At 42.6% G+C, this 26,284-nt stretch overlaps 1 protein-coding gene across 2 annotated transcripts; it reads left to right on the top strand.

The window, feature by feature from the left end:
• Positions 1–1,077: 1,077 nt before the first annotated feature.
• cbwd (COBW domain containing) lies at positions 1,078–26,068 on the top strand. 2 transcript variants are annotated; one of them, XM_039013726.1, is made up of 16 exons: positions 1,078–1,188; positions 7,426–7,567; positions 8,166–8,252; positions 10,225–10,321; positions 10,848–10,939; positions 12,823–12,882; positions 13,111–13,148; positions 14,436–14,482; positions 14,892–14,978; positions 15,155–15,199; positions 16,028–16,084; positions 23,003–23,054; positions 24,534–24,602; positions 24,795–24,860; positions 25,109–25,235; positions 25,329–26,068. In XM_039013726.1, exons 2-16 carry the CDS (start codon positions 7,453–7,455, stop codon positions 25,400–25,402), a joined length of 1,113 nt encoding a protein of 370 aa, XP_038869654.1. In that variant the 5' UTR covers positions 1,078–1,188; positions 7,426–7,452; the 3' UTR covers positions 25,403–26,068. The 2 variants fall into 2 exon arrangements, with proteins under 2 accessions (XP_038869654.1, XP_038869653.1); XM_039013725.1 differs by lacking the exon at positions 1,078–1,188 and adding an exon at positions 6,936–7,071.
• The last annotated feature ends 216 nt before the right edge of the window (positions 26,069–26,284 follow it).

The following is a 26,284-nucleotide window of genomic DNA, read 5'->3' on the forward strand; positions in this document are numbered from 1 at the left end:
TACCAATCTACTAATAGGTGCCCTTTGCGAAGCATTGGAAAACCTCTCTGGTCTTTTGTTTAATCTGTGTTTGAAATTCACTGCTTGACTGAGGGACTTTACAGATAATTGTATGTGTTGGGTACAGAAATGAGGTAGTCATTCAGAAATCATGATAAACTCTTATTATTGCACACAGAGTGCGTCCATGCAACTTATGTGACTGAGGCGTATTTTTACTCCTGAACTAATTTAGTTTGCCATAACAAAGGGGTTGAATACTTATTGACTAAATACATTTCAGCTTTTCATTTTGTATTAATTTGTGCAAATTCCGAAAAACATAATTGCAATTTGACATTATGGGGTATTGTGTATATAGGCCAGTGACAAAAAAAAAATCGTAATTTAAAATTCAGACTGTCACACAACAAAATGTGGAAAAAGTCAGGGGTTGTGAATACTTTCCGAAGGCAATGTACACAACATGCAGAGGAGAAACGATCAAACACAGCACACCACACAGGGCTCTACGCAGACCTTTGGTTTAGAAGGAGCACGTGTGCGCCTAAGTTGAAAGATGTAGGCACACACAAATACATTTTGGAACACAATGAAAAATATTTGAGGTAATAAAGCTAGAATCTTTTATTTTTCTAGGCGCACTGCTGCTCCTAAATTAAAATTCCAGGGCGCACAGTAAAGTATTTCTGCGAGTAAAATGGTGGCACTGTAGAGCCCTGACAGATATAGAAACATACAATGAGTAGGCTGAAGACCTGACGTTGAATTGCAGAGAATTCTATTCTTCTATTCTCAGGCAGAACTTAGCGTTTGGATCAGGAAAGTTTCCTCTCACAACCTCTACAAGCCAGAATGCTGGTTGGTCCTTCTGCAGGTAGGAATTTGAGACAAAATATTCACAGATTAGTGTTATCAACCCGACCGACAGTATGCTGGTCCGTATATTGTTTGTATTTGCGTTCTTTATTTATTTTAAATACTGATGCAATTCACACGTGACAAACACTTGCACAATATGGCTGAGCCTAACCAGACAGAAAACACTTCCAGCTGATTGCTGAGGAAACGTGCATCGGTAGACGACATTCGATTATAGTCCACTATTGTTTACATATTGTGTATCACGTGCAATGCCTTTACAGACAAATACAAGCGACAGAACCTACAGGAGCCACAAAAAGTCAGGTAAACAACCCTTTCCTGTGGATACCCTATCTCCACCTCCTACTGCCAAATGGACCAACAGCGTGTAAAACCGGTAAAGTGTAAATATCATAACATTCTGCTTTGTAGAGACTATTTAGTCTTTTTTACAGTGACTTCTTTTCAGTCTGCTGTTTAGGCAACCCAATGATTGGGAAATGAAGGCAACAAAAATGACCAAAAGTATGTGGACACCTGCATGTCGAACATCTCATTCCAAAATCATGGGCACTGATATGGAATTGGTCATCCCCCCCCCCAGTAGCTTCTTACAATTTCCCACATTGTATAGCATATTATGCATTGCTAATACACTATATTGCTAATACACTGCATTAATATGGAGTTGGTCCCCCTTTTCTGCTATAACAGCCTCCACTCTTCTGGGAAGGCTTTTCACTAGAAGTTGGAACATTACTGTGGGGACCCTCTTCCATTTAGCCACAAGAGCATGAGTGTGGTCAGGCACTGATGTTGGGCGATTATCCCAGTCAGCACTCCAATTCATCCCAAAGGTGTTCGATGGGGTTGAGGTCAGGGCTCTGTGCAGGCCAGTCAAGTTCTTCCACACCGATCTCAACAAACCATTTCTGTATGGACCTCGATTTGTGCACGGGGGCATTATCATGTTGAAACAGGAATGGACCTTCCCCAAACTGTTGCCACAAAGTTGAAAGCACAGAATCATCTAATTTGAAGGGGTGTTCACATACACTGTATATGCAAAAGCATGTTTGCGTCAGCTCAATAAGCTCTTTGTGAAGTAAGTAGGTCTAACGGTAGACTGAAAACATGTGTTCTTGTTCATTGGTCTTTTGGGGGAAATATAGGTAGGCTCTAATATAGGTAGAATAGGATTTGTTTTATGAATATTAGTCCACTCATTTAAAGATGTTAGAACTAAATGTGTGATAGGTAATTGAATTAAATAAATCTATGTTTAATATCCTTACTCATAAGAAAACTATGGAGTTATTAAAGCAAATATCATAATTTAACTCAAGGAATGCAACCCACCCATGATAGAGTACCCTACAGTCCCAACATGGGCAATTCTTCGGTAATGGAAATATGCTGAGTCTGATTTAAAATGTATGCCGAACAAAAACCACTGATTTCAAAGTTTAACAAACCATACAGCACAATGACAACTTTGAACAATTCACATAATAAATCATTAAAAAAAAAAACATTTAGCCTAGGCCTACTGTAAAAAATAAAATTAAAAAATACAGTAGGAACTGTGCAGATACAAGTTTGCATCTGCACAGTTCCTACTGTAAATGTGTTTTTTTTTAATCTGTTGAAATTGTTAAAATTATTCCTTGTGCATAGAGTTCTATGGTTTGTTAAACTTTGAAATCAATAGTTTTGGTTTGGTATACATTTGAAAGAGAAAAATCTAGGTCTCAGCGTAATTCCGTTATATGAATTGCCCGCATGTAGCTGCGTGTATAGGAATCCACTCGCCTTTCCCTGACGTAACAGCTCAAATCAGTAGCCTATGAGAACTATGAGTTCACAAACCTGATCATGAAAAGTCGTAAAGGTGTGTGAGAGAGACGAACATTACCTGTTAATTTTCAGAGCGAACGCACGTCGCTCCGCGCTCGCCAAAGACGACATGAGCAGTTTACTCCAGTTCTGCGGTGGTAGCTACAGTTTCCCTGCGGAGTGGTAACTTCTCCTACCGCGCTGCTAGCACAAATGTCATCACAAGCCTCATCTTCGCTGTGGCAGCGTTCTGGGTGGAAACTTCCGCATTTGAAACCTTCCCAGCCAGACACCGGCTGCGGAGTGGGAGGGGATCACACACACACACACTCACACACACACACACACACACACTCTCACACACACTCTCTCACACACACACACACACACACACACGCTCTCTGTCTCTCTCTCTGCTAGACACGCCCTTGGGTTTGCTTAATAAGCAGTCTGACGTGTGTGTGTGTGTGTGTGTGTCTAAGAGAGATAGGGTTGAGATCGGGAGGGAGATATTGACGTTTTGGAATGCCCAAATTGACAGCCGACTAAACTAAACTCCTCGATTGAGTTGTTCTGAGACTAGCGGGCTGGAGCTCCAACGTCACATAAAATTACGTTTTTTTTTATACTGATTTCAACAAGGTAAGAATAGCCCGCAATTAGGTTGGTTGGGATGGGGAAGGTTTCAAAGAAGGCTATTCTTTGGGTGCTGAAATTTAGTAGTTTTTTTATAAAAACATACTTTTATGTTATAAATTGTGGAGTTGAGTCTAATCGGCTAACATTGACATAAACCCATGTGTTTCTGATCTATTCTGATCCTAACAGCTTTTGAAATGTAATTTGTAGAAACATGCGCTCTGCACCATCAAGGGTTTAGATCAGTGGAGGCTGCTGAGGGGAGGACGGCTCATAATAATGTCTGGAATGGAGCAAATGGAATTGCATCAGACCATGTGTTTGATGTATTTGATACCGTTGCATTGATTCTGCTCCAACCATTGCCACAAGCCCATCCTCCCCAATTAAGGTGCCACCAACCTCCTGTAGATTATATCTGATGGGAGTATGATCTTCACTTGATGGGGTCATATATAAGTAGCCTATCAAGGATGAAGTACATCAGAGAGGATATGTGAAAAAAAAAAAAACGAATGTAGCTTGATTCAAAACAGAATGTGCTGCACTGCAAAACAAAATACATGGGTATTTATTAGAAAGGATACAGCTTTTGTCAGATTTGACTTTTTGTAGCAGGTTATCAATTCAAAGTTGATTTGTTGCATACACAGATTAGCAAATGTTAAAGCAGGTGCAGTGAAATTATTGTGTTTCTAGCTCCAGCAGTACCGTAAATATCTAACCGTACAATTAATAACACACAAATAATAAAAATAAAAGAAATTAAGAAAAATCGGAACGAGCAATATCAGAACGAGCAATATCATATCAGAACGAGCAATATCTGAACGAGCAATATCAGAAAGAGCAATATCATATCTGAACGAGCAATATCATATCTGAACGAGCAATATCAGAACGAGCAATATCTGAGTCCGGAATATAAATATGTGATGTGTATAGACAGTATTGACAATATACAGTATAAACAGGAAAAAGGTACAGCAGTAGTTACATGGATGAGATTTGTCAATGATACAGTATTTACACATAAAGCAAATAACCAATTAGCTTTATTAGGTTAGGAGAACTTACGCAGCAGGTTAGGAGAATTAACGAGGCAGCATATAAAAAAAAATAGATATATATTGGTCACATACACATGGTTAGCAGATGGTATTGATAGTGTAGTGAAAAGCTTGTGCTTCTATTTCTGACAGTGCAGCAATATCTAACAAGTAATCTAACAATACCACAACAACTACCTAGTACACACAAATCTAAGCAAAGGAATGGAATAAGAATATATATATATAAATACAGTTGAAGTCGGAAGTTTACATACACTTAGGTTGGAGTCATTAAAACTCGTTTTTCAACCACTCCACAAATTTCTTGTTAATTAACAAACTATAGTTTTGACAAATCAGTTAGGACATCTACTTTGTGCATGACACAAGTCATTTTTCCAACAATTGTTTACAGACAGATTATTTCATTTATAATTCACTCTATCACAATTCCAGTGGATCAGAAGTTTACATTCACTAAATTGACTGTGCCTTTAAACAGCTTGAAATATACCAGAAAATTATGTCATGGCTTTAGAAGCTTCTGATAGGCTATTTGACATAATTTGAGTCAATTGGAGGTGTACCTGTGGATGTATTTCAAGGCCTACCTTAAAACTCAGTGCCCCTTTGCTTGACGTCATGGGGAAATCAACCAAAACAATTGTAGACCTCAACAAGTCTGGTTCATCCTTGGGAGCAATTTCCAAATGCCTGAAGGTACCACGTTCATCTGTACAAACAATAGTATGCAAGTATAAACACCATGGGACCACGCAGCCGCCATACCACTCAGGAAGGAGATGCGTTCTGTCTCCTAGAGATGAACGTACTTTGGTGCGAAAAGTGCAAATCAATCCCAGAACAACATCAAAGGACCTTGTGAAGATGCTGGAGGAAACGGGTACAAAAGTATCTATATCCACAGTAAAACGAGTCCAATATCGACATAGCCTGAAAGGCCGCTCAGCAAGGAAGAAGCCACTGCTCCACAACCGCCATAAAAAGCCAGACTGAGGTTTGCAACTGCACATGGGGACAAAGATCATACTTTTTGGAGAAATGTCCTCTGGTCAGATGAAACAAAAATAGAACTGTTTGGCCATAATGACCATCGTTATGTTTGGAGTAAAAAGGGGGAGGCTTGCAAGCCGAAGAACACCATCCCAACTGTGAAGCACGGGGGTGGAAGCATCATGTTGTGGGGGTGATTTGCTGCAGGAGGGACTGGTGCACTTCATAAAATAGATTGCATTATGAGTGAGGGAAATTATGTAGATATATTGAACTAACATCTCAAAACATCAGTCAGGAAGTTAAAGCTTGGTCGCAAACGGGTCTTCCAAATGGACAATGACCCCAAGCATACTTCCAAAGTTGTGGCAAAATGGCTTAAGGATAACAAAGTCAAGGTATTGGAGTGGCCATCACAAAGCCCTGACCTCAATCCTATAGAAAATGTGTGGGCAGAACTGAAAAAGCGTGTTCGAGCAAGGAGGCCTCCAAACCTGACCCAGTTACACCAGCTCTGTCAGGAGGAATGGGCCAAAATTCACCCAACTTATTGTGGGAAGCTTGTGGAAGGCTACCTGAAACGTTTGACCCAAGTTAAACAATTTAAAGGCAATGCTACCAAATACTAATATTAAAGTGGCCAATGATTTCAATTATGTATGAAGGCAGCAGCCTCACTGTGTTAGTGATGGCTGTTTAACAGTCTGATGGCCTTGAGAGAGAATATATTTTTTTGTCTCTCGGTCCCAGCTTTGATGCACCTGTCTCGCCTTCTGGATGGTAGCGGGGTGAAAAGGTAGTGGCTCGGGTGGTTGTTGTCCTTGATTATCTTTTTTGGCATTCTGTGACATCGGGTGCTGTAGGTGTCCTGGAGGGCAGGTAGTTTGCCCCCGTTGATGTGTTGTGCAGACCGCACCACCCTCTGAAGAGCCCTGCAGTTTTGGGCGGTGCAGTTGCCGTACCAGGCGGTGCTGCAGCCCGACAGGATGCTCTCAATTGTGCATCTGTAAAAGTTTGTGAGGGTTTTAGGTGACCAGACAAATTTCTTCAGCCTCTTGAGGTTGAAGAGGCGCTGTTGCACCTTCTTCACCACACTATCTGTGTGTGATAATTAAGTTAAGTTTAGGGTTAGCTAAAATGCACAAAAAAAAAAAAACTTTTGACATCAATTTGACAAAACCTCTAGCCTTTCTATCATGACCAAAAATATGCTATGAGGTCAATGGGCAGGGGCACAATGAGATGATTACCCAACGTTCCAGGGGCCTATAGCCTGGGGGCCCAGCGAGTGAATGAACCCGCATCGAACAGCTAGGTGCGCGCGCCCTCTACCGTAAAACAATAACTTTTTGTTGACGTGACAGCGCAGCTGCACGTTGTTAGTTCATGGTGCAACAATGCTTAGTTAATACGTCGTAATGATATCGAGGTGTGTAATTTATTCAAATGACCATAGGCCTACTTATTTGTTCACCAATATTTATTTTACCTAAGTCTCGGAGATATTGGTCTGTCTTGCGGAACACTTTAACTAGCTCTTTTCTCAGACGGATTGTATATATCGTTGCACACAGCTACAACAAAATTGAAAGGAACACATGACATAAACATCAGCATGAAAATAGTTGTCTATCTATAAAATCTCTGTAATCAAAGATAAAACCAGGTAAACGTAATTCATCGCCTTGATTTGCTTCACACTGACACTTGTCATATTGATGGGACCGTTTTAAACGCAACAGTGTTCTAGCGTTTCCCTATGCACGAATGGACAGCAGCAGAGTTGGTTAGCTAGCCTAGCACTAGAAATAGCTAGCTGACTTCACAACATTGCTGGATGCGTTTGAAACGGTCCCACATAACGTCTGTCAATCTTACCAATATATGTCAGATTCAACCTAAGGTTGTTATAGCTAACTTAGATCTGCACACGTGATTGAAATTGAATGATAACGTTTATATTAGCTATATGCTAGGCAAGCTAACGTTATAACGCTATCAATACAATACATATTTACAGATTGTCCTATTCGAACACATAACAGCCATGGATGATGTTTTAATGGACGAGGATGATGACTGCCCAGAGTTGGTCCCCATCGCAGGAAATCCTCTCTCACCTGGCGAGCAGATACCTGTGACCATCATCACAGGCTACCTCGGTATGACTGGCAGTTAAGTCTAGTTCCCTCCCCCATGCATACTGCTGTGTTGCTAGAAAATGCGTGAAGGTAGTGCTCATCAATCTTGGTCATCGAGAGATCTGTAATGTGCATGTGTAACGGATGTGAAATGGCTAGCTAGTTAGCGGGTACGCGCTAATAGCGTTTCAATCAGTTACGTCACTTGCTCTGAAACCTAGAAGTAGTGTTTCCCCTTGCTCTCCAAGGGCCGCGGCTTTTGTGGAGCGATGGGTAACGATGCTTCGTGGGTGACTGTTGTTGATGTGTGCAGAGGGTCCCTGGTTCTCGCCCGGGTCGGGGCGAGGGGACGGTCTAAAGTTATACTGTTACACATGGTTTTGTACAAGCCTAGCACTAAAACACCTGGTTCAGCTAGCTCACAAATACTTTGATTAGGCCCTAGTTGAATCAGATGTGTTATTGTTGGGCTGGAACAAAAGCCTGACCACCCAGTAGCTCCCCCATGGTCAGGGTTAGTGACTGACCGCTGGGATAGAAATCTATAGTAATTACAGTGTGCTATTAATAGAAATCATTCCTCTTCCGCAGACTAACAGTTCATTTATAACCCATATAGGTGCTGGGAAGACGACACTGTTGAACTACATTTTAACTGAGCAACACAATAAGAGAATCGCTGTCATACTCAATGAATTTGGAGAAGGTATGTTCATTTTTGTGGTCTATATAGGTTGCCCTATCTCTATTTTGTCATAAAGGTACAAAATTACTTGTTGCTTCATTACAGCTGTTTTGTAATTGTATTCGATGGTGTGAATGTTTTCTTGTTGGTTGTACCACAGGGTTAAAGGAAAAATGCACCCAAAACCACCCATTGCCATAATTTACAGTGTTACACTAATATGTGAGAACAATATTTTTGGGGAACAAATGTTTAATTTTGTTGTTATAATATGGTTGGTAGCAACATGTTAAAATCGTTGTGGACATTTTTGCAGCTCAAGTCGACTACAAAACCCACATTGCAATGCTCTCTATGGGCTGGCTGGCTAGTTAGTTAGGTAGGTTGCTAGCTAGCAAACGTAGCTTCACACAATGATACCAAAGTCAATATCAGCATGTGAAATAGCTAGTTAGCTGTAAAATCGCCTAAACAAACTGCACTGTCAATTTAGGAGTCAACAATCTCACCATGTTCAACCTGCAGATCAATGTGCCTCAGAGTGGAGTCTGACATTCGCAACGGCACCAAGCAATGCACCTTTGAATGAAGAGTCAGACAAATAGGAGAAATGTGTTAGACCCTCTGTTAATTAAAAAAAGATTGCTAAAATATTATCAATGGCTCATTCTCGAGAAGACAACCTCCCGCGTTATGACATCGGCCAGTATTGAAATCTGACATGTATGATAGACGTTTTCACCATCTTAAAGTCGTATTCCAATTAATTTCTAGTGTAGTGAGAGAGACTTTATTGCAATAGCTCAGATACACATGAAAACATGAAATGACCCAGGGAGTTGATAGAACATCACTCAGAGATGCACAAAACAATATAACATTCAAAATAGGTGAATCTTTACTTTAAGTGCACTAGGGAGCAGCAAAGAGCTCTGTTCAAACCTAGATGAATCCCTTGAGATGCTGCAAGATCCTTTACAGCCTGACATGAGAAATAGTGTTTAGTCTGGCTAAAGTCAATTATTTTAACCATGAAATAGGCCTAGAATATATCTGTGTTGTGAAAGCAACACTGAACAAAAATATAAACACAACATGCAACAATTTTTAAGATTTTACTGAGTTACAATTCATTAGGCCTTAATCTATGGATTTCACATGACTGGGAATACAGATATGCATCTGTTGGTCACAGGTACCTTTAAAAAAAAGTAGGGGCGAGGATCAGAAAACCAGTCAGTATCTGGTGTGACCACCATTTGCCTCACAGCGCGACACATCTCCTTCATATAGAGTTGATCAGGCTGTTGATTGTGGCCTGTGGAATGTTTTCCCACTCCTCTTCAATGGCTGTGCGAAGTTGCTGGACATTGACGTGAACTGGAACACGCTGTCGTACAGGTCGATCCAGAGCATCCCAAACATGCTCAATGGGTAACATGTCTGGTGAGTATGCAGGCCAGGGAAGAACTTGGAATATTTTCAGCTTCAAGGAATTGTGTACAGATCCTTGCGACATGGGACCGTGCATTATCATGCTAAAATATGAGGTGATGGCGGCGGTTGAATAGCATGACAATGGGCCTCAAGATCTCCTCATTGTATCTCTGTGCATTCAAATTGCCATCGATAAATGCAATTGTGTTCGTTTTTGGTAGCTTATGCCTGCCCATACCATAACGCCACCATGGGGCACTCTGTTCACAAAGTTGACATCAACAAACCGCTCGCCCACACGACGCCATCTGCCCGGTACAGTTGAACCCGGAATTGTATTGTCCTCAGCACAAGGTGCACCTGTGTAATGATCATGCTGTTTAATCAGCTTATTGATATGCTACACCTGTCAGGTGGATGGATTATCTTGGCAAAGGAGAAATGCTCACTAAAAGGGATATAACACATTTTTGCACAAAATTTGAGAGTCCAGTCAGCAGAACACCCAGATGTTTACTGCTCTGATAATGATTGTTTTCCCTCTTCTGTCCTGTAGGTAGTGCTCTGGAGAAGTCTCTAGCTGTGAGCCAGGCAGGAGAGCTGTATGAGGAATGGCTGGAGCTCAGGAACGGCTGCCTCTGCTGCTCTGTCAAGTATGTATGTTTATATTCGATGTTAAGTCCCCCATATGGCCTATCCATAAAATGTTTTATGAATATTTTACTGTCACTAAGTATGAAGAAATGTATTTTATAGTTAAGAAATGTGAAATCTCATAGTAAGTAGTTATAGTCATTTCACACCCTATTGCCCCACTTTTATTGAATAGGGGGAAAATCATATGATTTTTCATACATGCATTTTCATCATATTTGTACTATATACTTCAGCTTGTGTCCTAAAAAGTGAGTACACCTCAGCAATTTATAAGTATTTTTTTACCAAACTATGCAACATTACCAGTTGTTTATGGCCAACTCATGAAAAATAATTACGTTTGGGTATATCTATTTAGGCGGACATCTAAATTCTGCCCATTCATTCAACTGGTTGAAACACTGCCACTTAGTCTTAGATAATACATCCCCTGTCATTGCATTAGGTTTAAAATCTGGATGGACATCATTCCCTGATGTCAATTGACAATACCTACCATTCCTAATCAATAATTCCCTCTAGAGACAATGGCCTGAAAGCCATAGAAAATCTCATGCAGAAGAAAGGAAAGTTTGACTATATTCTTCTAGAAACGACAGGACTTGCGGATCCAGGTAAGTAACCCACGTTGTGCAAATCCAAATAACATCACAAACCCTCACAGTTGAATTGAAGTAAACTGTGAATAACTACGGTACCCAATATTTGCATTGTGGAAAAAAATGCCAAAATGCCACCTGGAAAGGTATTTTTAATGCTATATTTATAGTAAATGTAGCAATTTATATGACAAGAGAACAACATACCCACCTTATCAATTGTCAATAATCCATTTTGCCAATATTCTTTTTATTTTATTTCACCTTTATTTAACCAGGTAGGCTAGTTGAGAACAAGTTCTCATTTACAACTGCGACCTGGCCATTGATGAAGAATGTTAAGCTCACTGGTTTGAGACCACAAAATCAACCAAATCCTCTAAATAGCTCTGCTAATAGCTCTATTTATTTTATTTATTTTTAATTTCACCTTTATTTAACCAGGTAAGCTAGTTGAAAACAAGTTCTCATTTAACCTGGCAGTTATTGAAGATACTGTGATTAAAGAAAAAGGTTAAATTATAAAAAAGAATATATAGGTTCATCATCATTTCTACACACTTTCTACCTGGTTTTAGTAGTGTAGGTTCAGACTGGAGTATTTTTAATCCCATCAAAAACACCTGCGACCAATTCAAAACTTCCTGCGACCAATTCAAAACCTCCTGCGACCATTTCAAAACCTGCGACCAATTCAAAACCTCCTGCGACTTGCAAACCCCAGTTTTACAATCGCTGTTCTAGAGGAACGCTTCACTCTCTGTCAACTCAAGTCTGTTTACTCTCTTATTTGGTTAGAATACAGCTGGACGTTATAGCAACAACAGGTTCACAAGTATACACAGGCAAGTTTCGACAGCAAGTGTAATGTATTTAAATGGCATTTCACTTCATCAGGATGATTTTTGAAGCCTGAGTGCTATTCCGTCTGCTATGCAAATAGATGCCCTCGTATTTTGTGTCGACAGTCAATACTCTTCTTGACCTCACAGTTCCAGCATGCTCAACCAAAGCTTTGCATTGTTGGCCTTACTTTGACTCCAGACGTCCACTTCTAGAACAGTCCAGCTAGTTGAGCTTCTTCTTACTTAAGACCAATAAGACTATTGGGATTATTGGGGTGCGGCAGGGGGGTGATATCTGAACAGCCTATTTTCATCAGGACAGGGAAGCCATCAGGCTGTAAACGTTTAGCCAGGGGGGGAAGGAAATCAATAGGAGGCCATTACAGGGCGAGCCCTGTGACCACTGGAGTGTGTCAATAAGTGACAGGTGTCAGTGGTCCAGAGACACAGCCAGCTACATACCACTGGTCCACACATGGGACTGACAGAGCACGCTCCGACCGGGACTCTCCTCACCCCTCCACTCTGTCATTGGCTGAGACAGGCTGGTTATTGATTGAGACAGGGCTGTCATTGGCCCAGACAGGCCTGTCAATCAGAGAGGTCCCAGGGGGTTGGCACCTCCCATTGAAGAAGAGGCTGGACGGGTGGTGCGTGGGATGCCACTCACAAACAGTGTTTTCATTACTCTCCTATCAAATATTTACCATGCTTTCTTATTCCCGCCTGACGGTTTGACAAAAGTGCATTATGTGAACAAGCTAGGCCTGCTGCGGTGACATGGCACTGGAATAACTTCCCCCACGGAGAAATGGAAATGCCTGGAAGCAATCTAAATGTACCTATGGGGAGAAAAACAATTGAAAGCTGCTCAAATTAGTTTTATCTGGTCCACTGAGTTCTAGCAGGATGAATGTGGCTGTGCTTGGGGTAGAGGCAAACTGTAATGGTTAGTAAATGTCTCCTGATAATGTTGTTTTACTTCTGTAATGTTCTTAATACTTCCTTTATGTTGCAGTATGCTATCTAAATATCTCTCTTTCACCCTCTCAGGTGCTGTGGCCTCCATGTTCTGGGTTGATGCAGAACTAGGGAGTGACATCTATCTAGACGGTAAAACAATCTATTTTGTGCTAAATGTGTGTGTTCCAATTGGTGTGTTTAGGAGCTGTTGGTGTGTATTCCATGTGGTGTTCATTGAGGGGTGGGGGGGAAGCACAAGTGGACATAGAAAGTGACTTGAACACACAGGCTGGACCAAACACCAAAAGGCTGCAGGGTCAGAGTTCATTGAATTGTGTGTGCATGCCCTCTTATTGTCTTTTCTGATTTTGTTTACAGGTATTGTCACAGTCATTGATGCTAAATACGCAATGCAGGTAAAAGCTAATTCAGACATGGCTGAGTCCGGGTTCATTTGTCTAAATTTACTCTACATTCTCCTGAAAGAAATAGGGCTTTCAAGACAACTGGGAACTCTGAAAAAGATGAGGTCAAATCATGACGTCTGTGTTCTTCAGGTTGGAAAGTCAGAGCTCGAATAAGATGCCAGAGTTTCTGGCTTGGAATTCCAAGTTGGATGACTGTTTAAAACAGTTTCTCCCAGCCGGAGTCAGAGATTTCCGACTTCCCAGTTGTTTTGAACGAAAAAGCCACAGCTGAAGTCATTTCCAGTTTATTGTAAAGTTGAAAAGTTGACATCGCATAACAATCCTCAGAATCTGTCAAACAATCTTGTCTGCAAGTTGTAGAGGCTATAGAAAGTTCCAAACCCTGTACACGCATGTACACACACACACACACACACACACACCACCCTCCCAAACTCAAAAGCCTTTTAACACTTTGAAGAGAAACAGGTCAAATGACACCTGGATAATAGGCTGTAATCTGAGGGTGTCGTGCTTGGTCAGTCAACACGTTCACGGCCTAGGTGCCACCTCGGCCCTCACAAAGAGGAAGAGGGGGAAGAGGAGAGAGAGGATGATTGAAACTGAAGGGGTAATTGATATCAGAGCAGATCACTCTAATGGGACTGTCAACCCCATAACCCCCCTTTCTCCACTCCTCTGCTCCTGAAATAGTCTTCTGACTGGGGACAGATGAGAACTCAAGTCCCAGGCCTCTCACTCACCATCAGGCCCCAGACTCAGGGGTATGGTGATGGAGGAAGGTGATTTAATAGTGGTGGTCATTGTATTTAGTTTTTGATTTCCATCACTCGCTAGGCCAGAGCTGAGGGACATCCGCTGACAGGTTGATGTTTAGGGGTCAGGAGAAGAGGTTACGATCCCTAGTCCCTCTGTTATTACATATTTCACTCAGGAGATGAAACCAGCGCTGGCTCCATCCCCGTTGCAGGGGCAGGACACAAATAGAAAATGGATCTGATTTATCTCCTGGTTTCAGCAGGTGATTTCTTGTATCACATGTTGGATTGATGAGGGTCGTTCATGTTCTTCTCTTCATTTTGGGGATGTCACTTTTTGTGTCAGTTTTTGTCCATTTATCTACTCTTCAATCCCAGGGCTGAATCACGTTTGAAATACAGTTAAAGGTGAAAACTAGCTTAGACTTTCTTTTGCATCAGTGGACTGGAGGATAGTGACGTGTCAGAACAGAAAATTGGTCTCACTAACTTTGTTTAATTAATTATCTTCCTGCAGCATCTGACAGAAGAGAAACCAGAGGGACTGGTCAATGAAGCAGCTAGGTATGCTATGCTATGTCTGTCTGTCTGTCTGTCTGTCTGTCTGTCTGTCTGTCTGTCTGTCTGTCTGTCTGTCTCAGTTCAGGAAGGAAACATGTTTTATACACACAGTTTTTTGACAGTTTAAATTCCATAAAGGTTTGTGGCTTTTTGTTTTCTCACCCCTTTCCTGCTGTCCCATCAGTCCTCTGGTTGCCTGGTGGTGTTGGTGATCCTACAGAGAGGAATGTCTATACACTGCTCTCTGTTTCTACTGCTGTTTTCCTCTCCAACATAATAGGGGTCCCATTTGAGTGTGGCACGTCCTTTACAATGCCACACACACACACACACACACCTCAGGAAGGCTTGGGAACACCAGTGGAACACCATACAGTTTTGTACTATATTGGCTCTACTGTTGTATGTGCAGGCAGATCGCCCTGGCAGACCTTACCATCATCAATAAGACTGACCTGGTGAATGGAGAAGAGCTCAACCACCTCAGAGACACCGTCAGGTGACCACTAGTTGCTTTTTACAGACCTTTTTACTCATACACTGTCCTGTTTTAAAGAATATTCAGGGGAGGATCTGTTTCCATTTGTAGTTGTGCTTTTTGATTGTTCAGATCAGATGTGTGATTCCCTTATGTAAATGTATTGTAACGTAATCATAAACATCTTCCCTCTAAAGGTCTATAAATGGTCTGGTCAAGATTCTGGAATGTCAGAAGTCAAGGTGGGTTGGTTCATTTGGCCTATATGAACAGTGGATGGTGATTGTCTACTGTAGCCCTACTCTGACCTGGAGCCATAACCCGGCATGGAGACACAGCCCTGCTTCATGTTACAGGGGTTTCACTAGGACTATTTTTAAACACATAAAACTCTCTCTCACACACACACTTATCCCTTTGCATGTTTTTCCAGCTTTGTTCTTGTAAAACAGATGAAACGTATCCGCCATGAATGACTTGTATTTGAGCCCCCCCCTACACAGACACAACCCCCAATCCTAGGGTTTCCCGTTACCCACAAACCCTTGCTCTCTGACCCCTCTGACGCCCAACCAGGCACCACCCATTCTGTGTGTGTGAGTTATAAGACGCAAGTAGGTGCTGGCTGGGTAATGAAATCAGTGCTGCTCTGCATGTATCAAAGGCAGGATGTCTCTCTCTCAGATCCACTCTGCACCCCAGAGATACTACAGAGAACATGAAAGCCCAAAACAGATGGGGGGGCTAACCAGAACAACATTCCCACAACTCCTGTCCTCCATGTGTCAATGGTTCTCTGTGGACTGGATATTAATGGGGAAATCTGTGGTTAAAACAATAACAAATGGAGGTATAAGTCGCAGATTGCCCCATTTAAATGGTTAATAACAAAACAGATGAGTCCTATCCAGTCCAGTGGTATTGTGACATCAACATTGATGCTTTCATTACATATGCATGTTAAAATCCAAGCGTAGTGTGCACCTTTAAGTTGACCCACAGTGTTATAATGAAACCAGAAATTAGCCATGTTTTACTTGTTGACCTGTTTATCTTTCTTGTTTCTCTAGGGTGGACCTATCTCAAGTTCTAGATCTGCATTCCTTTGACAACAAAGATGGAGTTAAGTAAGTGTCTTCAGTACAGTGTGGCTTTGAATCAATAGCACTCTCAACCCCATTCTAAATCACTCTCAACACCATTCTAAACCACTCTTCTAAACCACTCTCAACCCCATTCTAAACCACTCTCAACCCCATTCTAAACCACTCTCAACCCCATTATTAATCACTCTCAACCCCATTATTAATCACTCTCAACCCCATTATTAATCACTCTCAACCCCATTATTAATCACTCTCAACCCCGTTCTAAACCACTCTCAACCCCGTTCCTAACCACTCTCAACCCCGTTCCTAACCACTCTCAACCCCGTTCCTAACCACTCTCAACCCCGTTCCTAACCACTCTCAACCCCGTTCCTAACCACTCTCAACCCCGTTCCTAACCACTCTCAACCCCGTTCCTAACCACTCTCAACCCCGTTCCTAACCACTCTCAACCCCGTTCCTAACCACTCTCAACCACGTTCTTAACCACTCTCAACCCTGTTCTCAACCACATTCTAAACCACTCTCACCCCGTTTTAAACCACTCTCAACCACATTCTAAACCACTCTCAACCACATTCTAAACCACTCTCAACCACATTCTAAACCACTCTCAACCACATTCTAAACCACTCTCAACCACATTCTAAACCACTCTCAACCACATTCTAAACCACTCTCAACCCCGTTTTAAACCACTCTCAACCACATTCTAAACCACTCTCAACCACATTCTAAACCACTCTCAACCACATTCTAAACCACTCTCAACCACATTCTAAACCACTCTCAACAACATTCTAAACCACGCTCAACCACATTCTAAACCACTCTCAACCCCGTTTTAAACCACTCTCAACCCCGTTTTAAACCACTCTCAACCCCGTTTTAAACCACTCTCAACCCCGTTTTAAACCACTCTCAACCCCGTTCCTAACCACTCTCAACCCCGTTCCTAACCACTCTCAACCCCGTTCCTAACCACTCTCAACCCCGTTCTAAACCACTCTCAACCCCGTTTTAAACCACATTCTAAACCACTCTCAACCCCGTTTTAAACCACATTCTAAACCACTCTCAACCCCGTTCTAAACCACTCTCAACCCCGTTCCTAACCACTCTCAACCCCGTTCCTAACCACTCTCAACCCCGTTCCTAACCACTCTCAACCCCGTTCCTAACCACTCTCAACCCCGTTCCTAACCACTCTCAACCCCGTTCCTAACCACTCTCAACTCCGTTCTAAACCACTCTCAACCACATTCTAAACCATTCTCAACCCTATTATTAACCACTCTCAACCCCATTCTAAACCACTCTCAACCACATTCTAAACCACTCTCAACCCCATTATTAATCACTCTCAACCACATTCTAAACCACTTTCAACCACATTCTAAACCACTCTCAAACACATTATTAACCACTCTCAACCCCATTCTAAACCACTCTCAACCCCATTCTAAACCACTCTCAACCCCATTCTAAACCACTCTCAACCTCGTTTTAAACCACATTCTAAACCACTCTCAACCCCATTCCTAACCACTCTCAACCCCGTTCCTAACCACTCTCAACCCCGTTCCTAACCACTCTCAACCCCGTTCCTAACCACTCTCAACCCCGTTCCTAACCACTCTCAACCCCGTTCCTAACCACTCTCAACCCCGTTCCTAACCACTCTCAACCACGTTCTTAACCACTCTCAACCCTGTTCTCAACCACATTCTAAACCACTCTCAACCCTGTTTTAAACCACTCTCAACCACATTCTAAACCACATTCTAAACCACTCTCAACCACATTCTAAACCACTCTCAACCATATTCTAAACCACTCTCAACCACATTCTAAACCACTCTCAACCCCATTATTAACCACTCTCAACCCCATTATTAACCACTCTCAACCCCATTATTAACCACTCTCAACCCCATTCTAAACCACTCTCAACCACATTCTCAACCACATTCTAAACCACTCTCAACCACATTCTAAACCACTCTCAACCACATTCTAAACCACTCTCAACCACATTCTAAACCACTCTCAACCACATTCTAAACCACTCTCAACCACATTCTAAACCACTCTCAACCCCGTTCCTAACCACTCTCAACCCCGTTCCTAACCACTCTCAACCCCGTTCCTAACCACTCTCAACCCCGTTCCTAACCACTCTCAACCCCGTTCCTAACCACTCTCAACCACGTTCTTAACCACTCTCAACCCTGTTCTCAACCACATTCTAAACCACTCTCAACCCTGTTTTAAACCACTCTCAACCACATTCTAAACCACATTCTAAACCACTCTCAACCACATTCTAAACCACTCTCAACCATATTCTAAACCACTCTCAACCACATTCTAAACCACTCTCAACCCCATTATTAACCACTCTCAACCCCATTATTAACCACTCTCAACCCCATTATTAACCACTCTCAACCCCATTATTAACCACTCTCAACCCCATTCTAAACCACTCTCAACCACATTCTCAACCACATTCTAAACCACTCTCAACCACATTCTAAACCACTCTCAACCACATTCTAAACCACTCTCAACCACATTCTAAACCACTCTCAACCACATTCTAAACCACTCTCAACCACATTCTAAACCACTCTCAACCCCGTTCCTAACCACTCTCAACCCCGTTCCTAACCACTCTCAACCCCGTTTTAAACCACATTCTAAACCACTCTCAACCCCGTTCTAAACCACTCTCAACCCCGTTCCTAACCACTCTCAACCCCGTTCCTAACCACTCTCAACCCCGTTCCTAACCACTCTCAACCCCGTTCCTAACCACTCTCAACCCCGTTCCTAACCACTCTCAACTCCGTTCTAAACCACTCTCAACCACATTCTAAACCATTCTCAACCCTATTATTAACCACTCTCAACCCCATTCTAAACCACTCTCAACCACATTCTAAACCACTCTCAACCCCATTATTAATCACTCTCAACCACATTCTAAACCACTTTCAACCACATTCTAAACCACTCTCAAACACATTATTAACCACTCTCAACCCCATTCTAAACCACTCTCAACCCCATTCTAAACCACTCTCAACCCCATTCTAAACCACTCTCAACCTCGTTTTAAACCACATTCTAAACCACTCTCAACCCCATTCCTAACCACTCTCAACCCCGTTCCTAACCACTCTCAACCCCGTTCCTAACCACTCTCAACCCCGTTCCTAACCACTCTCAACCCCGTTCCTAACCACTCTCAACCCCGTTCCTAACCACTCTCAACCACGTTCTTAACCACTCTCAACCCTGTTCTCAACCACATTCTAAACCACTCTCAACCCTGTTTTAAACCACTCTCAACCACATTCTAAACCACATTCTAAACCACTCTCAACCACATTCTAAACCACTCTCAACCATATTCTAAACCACTCTCAACCACATTCTAAACCACTCTCAACCCCATTATTAACCACTCTCAACCCCATTATTAACCACTCTCAACCCCATTATTAACCACTCTCAACCCCATTCTAAACCACTCTCAACCACATTCTCAACCACATTCTAAACCACTCTCAACCACATTCTAAACCACTCTCAACCACATTCTAAACCACTCTCAACCACATTCTAAACCACTCTCAACCACATTCTAAACCACTCTCAACCCCGTTCCTAACCACTCTCAACCCCGTTCCTAACCACTCTCAACCCCGTTCCTAACCACTCTCAACCACATTCTAAACCACTCTCAACCCCATTCTAAACCACTCTCAACCACATTCTAAACCACTCTCAACCACATTCTAAACCACTCTCAGCCCCGTTTTAAACCCCATTCTAAACCACTCTCAACCCCATTCCTAACCACTCTCAACCCCGTTCCTAACCACTCTCAACCCCGTTCCTAACCACTCTCAACCCCGTTCCTAACCACTCTCAACCCCGTTCCTAACCACTCTCAACCCCGTTCCTAACCACTCTCAACCACGTTCTTAACCACTCTCAACCCTGTTCTCAACCACATTCTAAACCGCTCTCAACCCCGTTTTAAACCACTCTCAACCACATTCTAAACCACTCTCAACCACATTCTAAACCACTCTCAACCACATTCTAAACCACTCTCAACCACATTCTAAACCACTCTCAACCACATTCTAAACCACTCTCAACCACATTCTAAACCACTCTCAACCCTGTTCTCAACCACATTCTAAACCACTCTCAACCCCGTTTTAAACCACTCTCAACCACATTCTAAACCACTCTCAACCACATTCTAAACCACTCTCAACCATATTCGAAACCACTCTCAACCATATTCTAAACCACTCTCAACCACATTCTAAACCACTCTCAACCCCATTCTAAACCACTCTCAACCCCATTCTAAACCACTCTCAACCCCGTTATTAACCACTCTCAACCCCGTTATTAACCACTCTCAACCCCGTTATTAACCACTCTCAACCCCGTTCTAAACCACTCTCAACCCCGTTCTAAACCACTCTCAACCCCGTTCTAAACCACTCTCAACCCCGTTCTAAACCACTCTCAACCCCGTTCTAAACCACTCTCAACCCCGTTCTAAACCACTCTCAACCCCGTTCTAAACCACTCTCAACTTCATTCTCAACCACTCTCAACCCCTCTCAACCCCATTCTAAACCCCTCTCAACCCCATTCTAAACCACTCTCAACCACATTGTAAACCACTCTCAACCCCGTTCTAAACCACTCTCAACTTCATTCTCAACCACTCTCAACCCCGTTTTAAACCACATTCTAAACACCTCTCAACCCCATTCTAAACCACTCTCAACCACATTCTAAACCCCTCTCAACCCCGTTCTAAACCACTCTCAACCCCGTTCTAAACCACTCTCAACCACATTCTAAACCACTCTCAACCACATTCTAAACCACTCTCAACCACATTCTAAACCACTCTCAACCACATTCTAAACCACTCTCAACCACGTTCTAAACCACTCTCAACCACATTCTAAACCACTCTCAACCCCGTTCTAAACCACTCTCAACCCCATTCTAAACCACTCTCAACCACATTCTAAACCACTCTCAACCACATTCTAAACCACTCTCAACCCCGTTTTAAACCACATTCTAAACCCCTCTCAACCACATTCTAAACCACTCTCAACCCCGTTCTAAACCACTCTCAACCCCGTTCTAAACCACTCTCAACCCCGTTCTAAACCACTCTCAACCCCGTTCTAAACCACTCTCAACCCCGTTCTAAACCACTCTCAACCCCGTTCTAAACCACTCTCAACCCCGTTCTAAACCACTCTCAACCCCACCCCGTTCTATACCACTCTCAACTTCATTCTCAACCCCATTCTAAACCCCTCTCAACTCCATTCTAAACCCCTCTCAACCCCATTCTAAACCACTCTCAACTCCATTCTAAACCCCTCTCAACCCCATTCTAAACCACTCTCAACCACATTCTAAACCCCTCTCAACCCCATTGTAAACCACTCTCAACCCCGTTCTAAACCACTCTCAACCACATTCTAAACCACTCTCAACCCCGTTTTAAACCACATTCTAAACCCCTCTCAACCCCATTCTAAACCACTCTCAACCACGTTCTAAACCACTCTCAACCCCGTTCTAAACCACTCTCAACCCCGTTCTAAACCACTCTCAACCCCGTTCTAAACCACTCTCAACCCCGTTCTAAACCACTCTCAACCCCGTTCTAAACCACTCTCAACCCCGTTCTAAACCACTCTCAACCCCGTTCTAAACCACTCTCAACCCCGTTCTAAACCACTCTCAACCCCGTTCTAAACCACTCTCAACCCCGTTCTAAACCACTCTCAACCCCGTTCTAAACCACTCTCAACCCCGTTCTAAACCACTCTCAACCCCGTTCTAAACCACTCTCAACGCCGTTCTAAACCACTCTCAACGCCGTTCTAAACCACTCTCAACGCCGTTCTAAACCACTCTCAACGCCGTTCTAAACCACTCTCAACTTCATTCTCAACCACTCTACTCCGAAGAGGTTTCTAAGGGGACAGTAGTTATGAGCAGTGAATATTTATAGTTGTTACCCTTCTAAACATGGCAGTGCAGCAGCCTGTACAGAGGTGCTGTTGTTGACCATGTTTCCCTGTAATGAAGGGCCCAGGCTATAGAGGGGTTGGTGAATTGTAGGACCATGGGGGGTTCCTCATTGTTACCACAGTAAAACAGCAGTAAAACCTCCAACACATGAATGGAGTCATTGGTGGTAAACCTCTCTTCACATGAATGCAGTCACTGGTGTTTTCTCTTCTCCCATCCAGCTGCAGAGGATTAGAGGTGTGTGTGTGTGTGTGTGTGTGTGTGTGTGTGTGTGTGTGTGAGAGATGGTCCCTGAGGAGAGTCATCTAAGTACACAGATAGCCCCTTTCCTCTGCCGTCCTCCCCTCCCCTCCCTGACCCCCCCCCCCCCCAGAGCATACGCTGGCTGTTTGAAGCGACCCCCCACCGGTCCACGTGTGGCACTAGCAGCAGAGAGGGCTAAAGCTGCTCGACATCGTTTGTTCTCCTTGAGGGGTCAAGGGGGCTAGGTGGAGGAACAACGGGATGGGATCTGGGGGCGTGGGTTTTCAGGGTCTACAGCCGATCTCCTCTCTCTTAAAATGCCCCAACACACAAACCAATAATGTATACAACCTATTTTGTAAGTGTGGACACTACAACTTTTCATTGCTGTACGCCTTGACATCGGAAAATACCTTTCTTCACGTAGACATATAAAACCACAGAATGGTTGACAAACTCTAGGAATACCATATTAATTTCACAGGTAGATGCTTCCAGATTGTAGAATAAGCCATGTGTCTGCATGGTTAGTTGTCATGTAAACAAAGATACTACAGAAACACTTCAAACCTGTTGTTCTTTATCTCACAGCTTGATAGAAAAGCTACAGCTTGTGAAAACAACAAGACCACATCTGGATAAGGTAAGGATGTAATGAGTGTCATCGCTGATTCCTGAAAGTAATATTGAGCTTTGATTATGTCTGCTCTATCGTATCTTGAACAATATGTTTTTGGTCTCGTTTTTTTCATCGACTGCCCACAATCAGGCGTTTTATAGAAAAGGAATGAGCAATCGTTGTGTAATCAACAACCACAGGGGTGGGGTCAATTATATTTCAATTCAGGAGGTGAAAAGTAGAAAATAATGGGTGATTTTTCTATTTATTTATTGAATTTCTGTTCACTCCCTATATTATAATGGAATCGACTCCAGGCCCCAGGCTTGCTGTGTATGTAGTGAGCCAGGGAGACAGTCCTGGGGCAGAGTGTGGTCCCTAATGCCTTCAGGGGACGACACACTAGTGAAAAGTCCCTACCCTGCTCTACTGTTTTTGTGCTGAGGCCCATTTAAATATTTTGAAGTTGGCTTTTTTATTTAACCTTTATTTAACTAGGAAAGTCGGTTAAGAACAAATTCTTATTTACAATAACCGCCTACCCCGGCCAAACCCGGACAATGCTGGGCCAATTGTGCGCCGCCCTATGGGACTCCCAATCACGGCCGGATGTGATACAGCCTTGATTCGAACCAGGGACTGTAGTGGTGCCTCTTGCACTGAGATGCAGTGCCTCAGACCACTGCGCCACTCATGGGCCCATTGGTAAACCAGGATACATTTTTAGTCTGTGACCCAAAAGGGGATCACTAGGGGAAACACTGGGGTTGGTTGCTCATGGGTAGAATGAGACCGGCTTGGTTTGGCATTGGTCTTCACTCTTCAGTCATGTTGTTTGCACCTCACGGGGGGTTTAATGGCTGCATTGTAATCTGTTTTTGCCAGGTCTCCTTTCCCGCATGAAGCTGAACCGCCCTTGTTACCCCCCTTCTTCCCCCATAGGTCAACCCCCCCTCCCCCAAGTTGCTCTTTTCATGCTAATAAGAGTGCTGTTTTCTGTTGTTATACCAAATAAAAAAGGAAGTGTGTAACCTTAACACTTCCACACAATGCCCTAAATGTCTGCAAAGGGCTCTTGTTATGCTGTAAGGAAGTATACAGCGGAGGGAGGGAGGGTGGGGGGGTAAAGAAGGGTGTCAGCTGGTTTACGGTGTTCGATGGAGTTGAGCTTTTTGACGCGTTCATTGACAGTCATCAGCAGCACTTAAAATGTGGTGTGACAATGGCATTGGGTTGAATGGTTAAAAATATGCTGGTTCCATTTAGCTATGATGCACTTTCCTTAAGCAGTTTATATTGATATTAATCAAAGGATTTTTATTTTATTTAGCAATATGCATGCAAAGATGTTATTTTTCAAAGAAGTTTGATTTCAATCATAAAATAGTCTGTTTCAGAGCAATCATTTCAAGCACAAAAGCTAGTTTACGTTTAGTTGCTTTTACGCTTCAAAAAATGCAACAATATTATTAACCCTGTGCTGTACGGGTTCTTCCTCTCCAGAGTATTCTGACAGTGACATTTGAAGTAGCTGGGAGTCTCTCAGAGGACGTTTTGAATGTCTTCATCCAGGTTAGCATACACATTAACACTGTTATTCAGCATGTTCATTACAATGGACGTTTATTTTCTGCCAACATGAGTTTGACGTGCCACCTAAAATCACTGGTTCATCAGAAGATGGAGACACATCTCTTCATTGTTTTTAAAGCTGGTTATTCACATCAGAAACATTCCGTTTTACAAAAGATTGCTTCTTTCCAGGATCTTCTGTGGGAGAAAGCATTCAAGAACCAAGCCGGACTTCCCATGAAGGTCATTCGCTTGAAGGTGAAACACATAGTTCATCCTCAGTCAGTGGTTTTCAATAGGCATCCCTGTGGTAATACAGTGTACATTTATTTGCAGTACGCCTTGCATGCATTCATTGATGTAAATGGGAGATGTTATTGGACAAACATTTAATATGGCAGCAGATTTCAAGTTAGGATTCAGTCCTTTGTGTGTATTGATTTCTGGACACTTTAGGTATGTCTCAGTCTGAATGATTGTGTGTGTGTGTGTGTTGGCTATCCTAGGGGATCGTGTCCATCGCAGGTAAAGCCAACCAGGTGATGTTGCAGGGGGTCCATGAACTCTACGAGCTGGATGAGACCCCACAGGTGTGGGGGGAGGAGCCTAGGGTCAACCGCCTCGTCTTCATAGGTCAGCTGTGTGCGTGTGTGTGTTAATGCATTCAATGCTTTACTCAATAAAGCCTGACCAAGTTATCCTTTGTATCCCCCCTCACCTCTACAGGGAGAAACCTGGACAGAGAGATCCTACAGGAACAGTTCATCTTAACGGTGCTGAATGTGGGGGACAGGAACTAAACAAGAACCCCACCCCTCTCTCCTCACAGTGAACTATTACTGTTTATTTCTGATACACCACACAATGAAACACCTTCTGTACCTGCAGGAATCCTCATCACTGTGGAGTGTTTCAGTCCAGGAGTACCTCAAAACGTTATGCTATTTACTATTAACCATGATTACAGGCCAAACCTCCACAGCGCAAGCATCTAATTGACAACAGTACAGTCAGGCTATACACAGTGTGTAGTCGGGTCACTTGCTGATGAGGCAAATGCTACGAGGAAACATTAGATTAGTGTTTGAGTGGACTCAATCCATCATCAACACCATTACCCAGTCATACACTCTCCACTCAATCAAGATAAAAAGACAATTGGAAAATAGAGAAGTAAATAGTGTTCTTACTATCATTTTCTTTGTAAATTATGTTTAACTTTGGAAACTCCTAACACCCATAACCTATTCATTGAAAGCATGAGTGTATTCATCAATAGTTTTGCTGTGTTTAAAATCTGTAAGTTGTTGGTGAAGTTAAGGTTTTGGACAGGCTAAGGCTTTTATCACATCTTATCTCAAAACTGGTGCACCACAAAATTAGGCTGTCTGTAAATGTCCACATGCTTGACTACTACATGGGGTGTTTCAATTATTGAAATAAAGAAACATTATTACGTAATCTGATTTAATGTTTTGAGTTTACAATATTTTATGTTTATATTTCGCAATTATTACAAAAAGTATTGCCTGGCATTTTCTTGTAATTCGCATGTTCAATAATTGTGAACTACGAATTGATATAAACTTTGAAACTCGAGGGGTCTTGTCTGAAGGTGCGTAAATCCAATGCAATATTCCACAACGTGCTTAAAATGCTTCAAGCATATTAACTAACGCCTT

This window comes from Salvelinus namaycush, chromosome 18 (assembly GCF_016432855.1).
Source record: "Salvelinus namaycush isolate Seneca chromosome 18, SaNama_1.0, whole genome shotgun sequence".
Classification (NCBI taxonomy): Eukaryota; Metazoa; Chordata; class Actinopteri; order Salmoniformes; family Salmonidae; genus Salvelinus; species Salvelinus namaycush.